This window comes from Silene latifolia, chromosome 8 (genome assembly GCF_048544455.1).
Source record: "Silene latifolia isolate original U9 population chromosome 8, ASM4854445v1, whole genome shotgun sequence".
Classification (NCBI taxonomy): Eukaryota; Viridiplantae; Streptophyta; class Magnoliopsida; order Caryophyllales; family Caryophyllaceae; genus Silene; species Silene latifolia.
The window spans coordinates 5,355,752-5,365,966 of NC_133533.1; the positions used below are offsets into that span (position 1 = coordinate 5,355,752).

Here is a 10,215-nt window from a genome sequence, read left to right on the forward strand (position 1 = left end):
CCGCACACTTGGGCTTAATTTAATGTTTGGACCCGGCCCAAACCCGGCCCGGCCCATGATCACCTCTACTATGGGCGTAGGAGAGAGGAGATTGTGGGGCAAATTACACGAGATGAGAGGGTGGAGAGGTGGTTAAAGCCGAGTAGAGGGGAGGTAAAAATCAAGATGCATGTGTTCGAGAGAATGGAGGAATTGGTCTGGGGAGTGTGTGTCGTGATGGAGAGGGCGGGCTATTATGGTGCATAACGATTCAAAGACGAGAGATGATAGAGCCAAAAGAAGCAGAAGCGGAAGCACTGTTAATGGGGCTAATGGAGGCGAAGAGACGAGGCCATAGAGACGTTATCATGGAAAGCGATTGTCAAGTACTCATTCATGCAGTGAAGCAAGGTTTGCAGGAACGCAGTAATTTTTATCTTATTTTAGACGATATTTATCATTGTAGTAATGCTTTTAATTCTGTTAAGTGGTCTTTCGTTAGGAGAAATTTTAATAAAGTAGCTCACGAAATGGCTCGGTTAAATCCGTGACAGGTGGGTAGAAGAGTGTGGTCTAGTAGTTTTCCTGCAAACATTGTAATCTTTGCGTCACGAGATTTAATAATTAATTCTTAACCTCTTTAGAGGTTTCCTTAAAAAAAAAAAAAAAAAAAATTCCTCAATCAAAAAAAAAAAAACGGGTATTTCATGCAAAGTGACAAAACTCGTAAACATCCCGTGAATTTTCCGTTAAAATAATGAAATTCTCCACAAAACATCGTCTCTTTTCAACATTCAAATTCATAGTCGTACTCGACTCGGTCCACATCACAAGTTCACATTCCTCACTTTAAAAAATGCGATACTTTCAGAGTTTCAGGTCGTTTCTTTTCTTCCAAGAAAACAAACAAGCTTAACAAACTCCTCTTTTGTCTCTCAGACAAATGATCAAACACTTGGTGTGCACATTATACTATAAAAACTTAATTTCATCAAAAACCCAGAAATTTGTAGTTTAAAATCATGGTTCTGCCATTGTTAAAGCTTGGTACACTTGCTTTACGTACATTAAGCAAACCCATTGCTGTTCGTCTCAAACAACAAGCTGGTTTTCACCCTCAATTTCGTCAATTCATCATTAATATTGCTCAAGTATGAATTTATTTTATTTGTTTTTGGTTATTTAATTCTTCAATTTTCTTTATTTTTGGATTGCATTTTGTTTAAAAGTTGAAATTATTTGGGTACGTGGATACAATTAGTCGTTTGTAAGGCCGCCCTACGCGAGGATTGTGTAAAATGGATCCAAATCACAAGAAAAGATGGCCCTGATTGATGTAAAAGTAGTTATCAAGAGAACCGTTTTACCATATACTCCCTCTGTCCCGGTCATTTGTTGTCCTTTTCCATTTTGAGGTGTCTCAGTCAATTGTTGTCTTTTCTATTTTAGGATTGCATTTGATGAGCAGTTTGATCCTTCACACTCAATTTGTCCTTTCTACTTTAGGATTGCATTTGATGAGCAGTTTGATCTTTCACACTCAATTTGGTCCACTTGTCGTCTTATAATTGGCCCCCTTCCCTTTCCTTGGTCTTTGTGCCAAAACCAAATGACAACAATTGACCGGGACGGAGGGAGTACTTGTGTAAGGCCGCTTTACACACGGGTACTTGTGATGTAGGTATTGTGTATGATGGTTTATGCTTGGTTTTTGATGTGATTAGTTGTTGAGTTTGGTTTTTGTGATTAGAGATTTGGTGGGTAGTTGACCATTTGAAGTATTGATTGAAAATTTTGCATCTTTGGTGATTTTTCCGAGTATGTTCATGGTGATCAATGTGAATCGAATACTGAGTCATGTCGAATGCACCGTTGCAAAAATACTTCCCATTTTCGCCTTTTGTGTAAGATTTGAATAGTAAGGATACATAGATAGATATACCAATACTGGTAATGCAAGTGATCCACTTGGTCTTCTAGTTTAAGTTATCTGAACAAAAATGGAGGATAGTGAACTATTGAAGTAGTTTGATCAAAGAAAAAAGATGAGGCAAAAAGGTGAAATTTCAACCCAAAGAGCATAAACATTTGCAAAGTATTTCTGAACCAACCATATAGTGAAAAATGGAAGGTAATATGACTTTGTTCAGTTGAGTTGAACTCGATTGCAAAGAACATGGCCTTTCTGGGAAGTTGAATTTGACGAGGATCATGATGGCACACATTGATCTGTAGAGCATAATTTTAATATGTAATGTTGATAGATCAGTTGGAACTTGGAATTCAAGTTAAGTATGATTATTTGATCCGACATATGCTAGGCAGGATGCCTAAAGTGTTTTACAGTTTAGCATGACACTGATTGTTTTGAACATTATGTTACACCTTTACTGAAATAGCCTTTGACAGTAGCCTTTACTGTTGGCGAGAGATGTAGTAGATAAAGGGGCAAACATATGAAATACCGAAATTTGAGAGGTTTTACTTGTTTGGACCTCAGAGGTGGGTTAGGAATTTAGATAGAGGCATCGAAAGTAGATTAACTCTGTCAGAATAAGCTTTGATGGACTTGGGAGGTTCAAGAGTAAGTAAAAAGTTCAGAACTTCAGATCATAGTATTATACTTCATTGCACCACCATCGCCGTAATATATTTACGGTCTTACGGAACATGGTACGATACGAAGATCTCGAATAATGAAGAAACAACCATTTTGAAGACCTTGGCAGTTACGTCCCTCACTCACTTGAAGAGGGAGGGGGGGGGGGGGGTGCTTTACATGAGACGTCTCACATATGAGACCAACTTAAATCCTTATGGTCTCTTCTATTATTTATAGGGTGAATGCATTTGTCACATATACAAGGCCGACTCGTCTAAGTTTTTTTTGTGTGTAGATTCTACTAGTTGAGAAGTTAGCCCATCAATTATGATTGATAATTTTCTATTGATATGTTTTACGTGAACGGATAGACTTTGTAGGCTGAGCATATTGTGTAGAATAAAATCATGTACTCCTGTATGTATTTCCTTCATCTTTTAGTTATTACCACGAATAATATCAGTCATTATTTATTGGTGACATAGTAAGTTATCAAATAAATTAACCTATTTTTGAGTAATCAAGTATATCTCTTAGGAGACACTTGCCCATTGATCACATGTAGAACCATCTCAGATACTTGCATAGAGTGATAGCCTTCCTTATGCTCTTTTGTGCATGTTTTTCAATAGAATTTAACATTTTGTTTTTTTGGTGTTTAATTGTTTGATAATTTAGGCGAATCATCGATTTACAACAACATTGCAAAGACGGATTTATGGTCATTCAACGGATGTCGAAATTCGCCCACTAAATGAGGAGAAAGCTGTTCAGGCTGCATCTGACCTTATTGGTGAAGTGTTTATCTTTCTGGTAAATTTTCTTTTCTTGAATCATCCATTTAATCCAGTGTCTGGTCTCATCTCCCTTGTGCCATGTATCTCACATGCGTCTTCCTAATGTAACTAGATATATGCAACCACTCTCGAATTGTTGTTGATACGATAGAACTTTGATATGCCTTCGTTGGTGTGACTTTGGTTATTTTTATATATCAGATTGGTTTTATAATAACAAAAGATGATTGAAACTCTTAGTTTTAGGATTACTTAGGTAAAAAAAATAACAAAACCATTCAGTTTTTTTGAAGTGCTTGCCCAAGATATATTGGTGTCTAGTGACGAAATAGATTATTAGGGTGACTACACTTTTAGCTGAATAAAATTGCTTAGCAATTCTTGGCATCAAGCTTTCTGGCTATCTAGGCATAATCTAACATCAAAACCCAAGGATCTACAGAAATTGGTGTTTTAGTCATGTACTCATGTGTGAGCCAATTTAAGTGTCGGTCTAACTAATAGGTTTAATCTTGTAAACTCTAGAGAATCGTACCACAAATGGAACAGCTAAATGACTCTTCTGCAAATCTATCATGATCATAAGTAGCTTGTTTGGTTGACAAACAAAATAATCCATCATGCCTACTCGAATTTGCAAGATGTCACAAAGTAGTCATTACTCAGGTCTCTTGAAGGTGTAATACATCATCAATGTTCGGTCTTCAGGTGCAGTTAATTGAACTTTAAATAATTATCATGAGTTATATACAGGTTGCTGGAGCTGCAGTGATATTTGAGGTGCAGAGAAGTGCAAAATCTGACGCTAAAAAGGAAGAAAAGCGGAAGCAAGAACTGGAGGTAATGTAAAGTTACACTGGTTTAATTTACTCTCTTCTGGTGATCTGCAGCAGGGATAGTTTTTTCTATACAACATCATCCCAGAGTTAAGTGCTTCCACAAATGGAGAAAAGGGTTAAATGTAAGCAACCTTACCTACATTGTTAACAACACCCACATACGTTATTTTTGGGATGACCCATGAGGCCATGATATTTTTCAAGGATTGCATAAAATGAAAAGTGAGCCATTTTGTGTTATTCCATCTTGTATGATTTATTCGCTGTGGCTTAGTCTATAGTTTCTACGAAAGGCGTAATAGTAGTTTCTCTTACCATTTGCCTTGGTACCTTGTCATGTCTAGCTTGCTTCAATTTTAATTGCATCAATAGACTTTAACTTCAGATAGCCTGTGTCAGATATTGAATAACTAGATTCTCAGTGAGTTAAATTTTTTTTTTTTTTTTTTTTTTTTTGTGTGTGTGTGTGTGTGTGTGTGTGCGCGCGTGCGCCTTTGTGAGGTAGAATAGCTCATTCATACAGGCAGGGATTCTATGTCACAGCCTGTAGTAAGATTGGACATATGCCCTGATTAATGTGAATTTGGATCCAAATGTACCCATACGGGTGAATTAAGTACAGTTCTTATGCTTCAGTCTTTCAGATTAGTTTGCTTGTGCAGTTTGTTGGGTTATGCCTTGCAAATCGCAATACCGGTGGTAAAGGTTTGGAGCTAATGACGTTCTGCATTCTGGCCTGTGGCTCTAATAAAAGTGGTCCAGTGCCTGTATCTAAGTGATCATGGTCCTTCAAAGGAGGGGAGGAATATTTGTTATTTAGTTAGGGGGTCTGCCTTTACTGATTGAGTTCATTACATTCATTTATGTTCATAAATTATAACTTGGCCTCCCTTGGCTCAATGGTTGAGTGGTAAAGAATCAAACTTGAAGTCAAAAGAACAAACCTTGTCCACCTTTACCTTTCCGCTCCAGGGTTTGCCTCTGCTTTTACACCTAGAAAAGGTAGAACACGATTAAATCACTCTTGTAAACTAGAAGAGTAAAACTTGTGTGGAAATGTCGTATACGTGGATTATTATGGTGCCGAAAGTGTTGCTTGCAATTTCTGTGTTTACATCTTTGTGAGAAAGTGGATTGATAATGATTTCACATACGGAATGTCAATTGTGCAATTTGACTCTCTATTGAAGAAAGTTCTGACCTTTATTTTTTCTTAGGCCTTCTTTCAAGATCTACAATTTCTGTAGTGTTGTTTCCCTCCATGTTTCACCTCAATAATATCTTTAGCTCAAGCTTTTTGAATGTGTTCTGCCAGAAGATTTTTTTATTGTTCTGAATGTTCCGAGGCTATATTGGTTGATTGTAAAGATGGATGATTCTATCTAAAAAGCATATTTTCTTGTGAGGAATGGTGGCAATCGTTGTTTTTTACTCTTTTCTAAATGGGAGTCCTACGGATAACTGAGGATTCTATTCTAACAAATTATTGCTTTATCGAGTAATTGACAAAGTTCTTTTAAAAGGGAATTCTTTTTAATGCCGTGTGAAATTTCATTCACGTAGTAATCCGTACAGTTTAGTAGATTGGCTATGAAATATGATGGACCAAAGGAAAATGGCTCGCTAAATTGTTTATACTTTCTGTATTGGGAAGTCGCAGACCATAGTTGTAAATGTAATGAGATAAGACAAGGAAGGAGTGCGTACATTTGACATCCATTCCTCGTCATGGCGTAAAGGTATAGGGCTAATTCTGTTGTATCTTATGTGAATTTTGATTTGCTTAGTGTAACACCCGACCCGAGTGATCCACTTGCCATGTCTGTTTAACTATACTACCTTGAGGTTTGAGTTTCTCAATGAGATTCCATCTTTATTTGTTAGACATTAAGACAACGAGACGAAGTTTTATCCAAAGAACTGGAGGATCTCAAGCTGAAAATTGTAGAACTAGAGAAGCTAGCCAGGGGACAAGGCATTACTGGCCTTTTCAGCTTAAAACATGCTCAACCAGATACTGCTAAATCCGCAACTGCTGCTTGAATTCTTCAATTGACTGCATGCATTCTGTGAGTAACTCCACTGCTGCCTGTAACATTCTTTTCTTATCTTAGATTTTTCAGGCGGTTTATGGCTCCGATCATCTCTATAAATTTGAACTGTGATGTATTATGCTGTCATGCTCATGCAGTGCTGTTGTAGCATTCTGCAGTCCAGAGATTTGTTTCACAAGTTACAACTTGTGATAACTACTGTTTTTGTATTTTCTCAATAAGAGTTAGTGTATTTAGATTTTAGAATCATTTCTTTTTTTGCCAGTACTGTAGTATCGATCTCGGCAATGTTTCATTATTCTTTGGCTTTGGAATAATGATGGAATAAAGGAAAATGTTCATCAAAATGATTGCTCTTTTTATGGTATGATATACGACTAATACGAGTTGGTACTTGGTAATCAAAGGAGTTACGTCCACTGTCCTATACGAATTAACTCGCTTGAGTTTATGTAGTCGATATGACTTGCTAGAGGCAATTAGTGTAATTATAAGTCGAACTTATCAGCTTTCGTTGGTTTGAGTTATAATTTATCCACCTATTGTAGATGGGTATTATAAGTCGAACTTATAATAATACTAACTAGTATTGGTGCCCGGCTTAGCCCGGGCTACCTCTATTTACCATTAATTTTTTTTTTTCATTAAATAAAATTACTTAAAGTTGCATAACTCATAAATTTATCATTAATATATTTTTCTATGACATATCCTAAAATTAGGATGAAATAAATTTCGAGACAAATTCACTACTCCCGCTGATGAGTCCCGCTATTAATATTTTACTCTTATTAATGAAATAATAGTAATAACATTTCACTATTTGCCCGTAATCATTGTTACTTTCACTACTCCCGCCGTAATTATTGTTACTGTCACTACTGTGCATTAATATTGATAATTTCACTAATGTTACTATCATACTAATGTTACTACAATTCTTTTTTAATGATGATAATAATTAATACCATAAGTCACATGTTTATACTGATTAATTATTTTATTTTAAGGAAATGGATCATCTTCTAGTCTTCTATAAATATTTAGGAAAATTACCAAGCATCTTCCTTAATTAATTATTTTATTTTAAGGAAATTGACCATGTTTTAATCTCTTACAAATATTTAGGAAAATTAACAAGCTTCTATATAATTTAATTTTAACCCAAACTATATAATATTTGTATTGAGATCCCTTAATCGGGTCCATCACACGGTGCTATTGATTTAAAACTATATAGTATAATTAATTTGTATAACTTTCTTTAATTAAATTGAATTCCCTTGGTTTCTGGATTTAATATATAGTATTGATATGGACTCTAATACTGATTAGGCCCAGATGCGCTAAGGATAGGGTTAGTGGGACAACCCGATGTATCTTACTATATAAATTATCTGATTTCCGTTATGAGTTATCCAGATTGATAATAATAGTAATATGTTTGCACCAAGTTCCGCATATGTAGATGGTAGTCCTGACAAAATTGACCCGACCCGACACTCAAAATGAAGACCTGAGTATGACCTGTAAGTCCGTAATCCGAATTGACCTGAACCAATTTGGCTTGATCCGAATGTTTATTTCTGCAAATTGACCATCATCCGTAAAGAACTTGATAACAATAGCCCAAAAATAACCCGACCCGAACAAACTCGATCCGGTTGACTCGTTTGCAAGGTCTATGCATATGTAAATGAAATATTTCCTCCAGGCAACGAGAATCGAGCCCTACTCATCGAGATAAAGAGATAAACTATCACATTGCCATATGATTTTCATGCAAAATTGTGAGGCGATATGTCATGGAAAAATAGAGAATCAAAATAATAGAGAATCAAAATAAATATGGTAAAATGTCAGTGGGGTGTTCCTTTATTCGATTTTTGACTGGTAGAGATGATTCATTGAAAAATTGAACGGTTTATGTTCTTTCTCTTCGTGATACAGAAAGCACAAATCACTCGTCAACGATAGGTATTATTTAGGACGGATATATTCGTTTTAAAAGATTAAAACAGGTCGTATAGCACCCTATTTGCATATAGCATATAATATGGGACAAGCTTTCTGTTAATCTCAATGTATTTTGCTTTTAGTCTTATCTATCTTAATTAACCCGTTTTAAGTTTAAAATGAATACATCCGTATTCGACAAGAATTTGTATTAATCAACTGGAACCTCTTATTAATCAATCTTTTTTTTTTTTTTTGGAATAAGAATAAAAATGGTGAAGTGTTGGACCAGAAAAGGTTGATCACTAAGGATGCATAATTGCATATCAGAACATACTATTATTATATGCATTGTATTGACAATTGGATAAGGTTTGTATGATCAATTTAATGATTCCTACTAATATCAATATGTTGATTGCAAAGTGAATGCAATAGAATCAACATAAGCAAGTTACTAATATGTTTGTCATCTTAATGTCAACTATGAAGTACTCCCTTCATACCACACCAATGGTAACATGGACCCACTTTTGGGTCCATGTTACCATTGGTGTGGTATGAAGGGAGTACAAGCTTATAAAGTTGGCAAAATCCGATTTAGGCCGGCTAGGAAGAAGCACTAGTTAGACCGAGATTCAAATTGGCCAATGCGCTTTATCGGGTGGTAAAAGTTGGCAAAATCCGAATTAGGCTAGCCAGGAAGAAGCACTAGTTAGACCGAGGCTCAAATTGGACAATGCGCGTTATCGGGTGGCAAAAGTCTAGCCCGATTAAGTCGAGAATTTCGCAACAAACCGACATGACATCATGGCATACAAATAACACAAATTCTTGTTTGTGACGGCACATATCCGTCACTCTTGAGTGACGGATACCATTTTACCTCACAAAGTACCCACTTTTTCTCTTTCTGCAACACTATTCATGTGGTCCCCTTTCTCCACTAACCCATTTTGTTACCATTTTAACTCACAAAATATCCGCCACAAATGGTAACCCGTCACAAGGGAGACCAATTGTACAAATAAATGCAATATGATTTGTTGCACGAGACTAAATCTAAGTGCAATCTAAATTCCACAATCATATATTGTGTTCCTTAATAAGAAAAAAGTAATTAAATAATCAGAATATAACAAATAATTTTATCTATTTTTCTAAGTAATAATTACTAACAAATCAGAGTGTATAAAACCATGCAACATGGGTAGGGCATTTATTCACAAAATTTTGTTATAATGACAATAAAATTCATTACTACTCCTATTACATTGCAGTATTGCACCATCAATATGGCCATAAAACCACTCACCATTAATTAGCAATAGGACCAAAATAGTGAATTCAACATTACAACCAACTTCATTACATAAATTTTGGAAAAATTCAAAAAAAAAAAAAAAAAAAGAATCAACTGTATTGGTCCCATCTTTTTAAAGAATCTAATTTCTTCATTATAAAAATTCAATTCAATTCATTCATAACCAAAATTACTTGAGTTGTTTGCAAAGTGGTTAAAATATGGTAACATTCATTATTGGGATCAAGCTCTTTAAGAGGAGCCTTATGAGATTTATTTGTGACCCAAGATTATCATGTGTACTCCGAGATTTACCCGGTTTATATAGACCTAAAGAAATTGATCTAACTTTATAACCCGACCCAAATAACTTAACCCGAGGATCCAAGTATGACCAGTAACCCAGGTTAACCAGACCAATATGACTCAACTTGAATGTTTATTGTTACAAACATAACATTGTTTCTAGAGAAGATAACAATAGAACGAATTATTCCAAATCCAAACATGATCTGATCCGAAATTTTATCACAAAATCCAACCTAACTAACTTGTTTAAAAGTTCTAAATGCATATCAAAAGATAACAGGTGCAAACTCCCTCGCAATCAAACCAAAATTCCATGAATTAAAATTGACATTATTATCTCAAATAAATTGCATTTATTACATAATTCCCACACCCA

General features: G+C 35.3%; 1 protein-coding gene across 1 annotated transcript; it reads left to right on the forward strand.

Moving 5' to 3' along the window:
• The first annotated feature begins 736 nt into the window (after positions 1-736).
• On the forward strand, positions 737-6,618 carry LOC141596140 (OPA3-like protein). Its single transcript, XM_074416219.1, has 4 exons — positions 737-1,130; positions 3,260-3,394; positions 4,132-4,218; positions 6,102-6,618. The coding sequence occupies exons 1-4, from the start codon at positions 1,002-1,004 to the stop codon at positions 6,258-6,260; spliced, it is 510 nt and encodes a 169-aa protein (XP_074272320.1). The 5' UTR covers positions 737-1,001; the 3' UTR covers positions 6,261-6,618.
• Positions 6,619-10,215: the final 3,597 nt, after the last annotated feature.

Excerpts from the sequence above, each read along its gene's own strand:
- LOC141596140 (XM_074416219.1), top strand. The coding sequence starts at position 1,002 with ATGGTTCTGCCATTGTTAAAGCTTGGTACACTTGCTTTACGTACATTA. Across the intron at positions 1,131-3,259 it reads TCATCATTAATATTGCTCAA|GCGAATCATCGATTTACAAC; the intron begins GTATGAATTTAT and ends TTGATAATTTAG. Across the intron at positions 3,395-4,131 it reads GTGAAGTGTTTATCTTTCTG|GTTGCTGGAGCTGCAGTGAT; the intron begins GTAAATTTTCTT and ends AGTTATATACAG.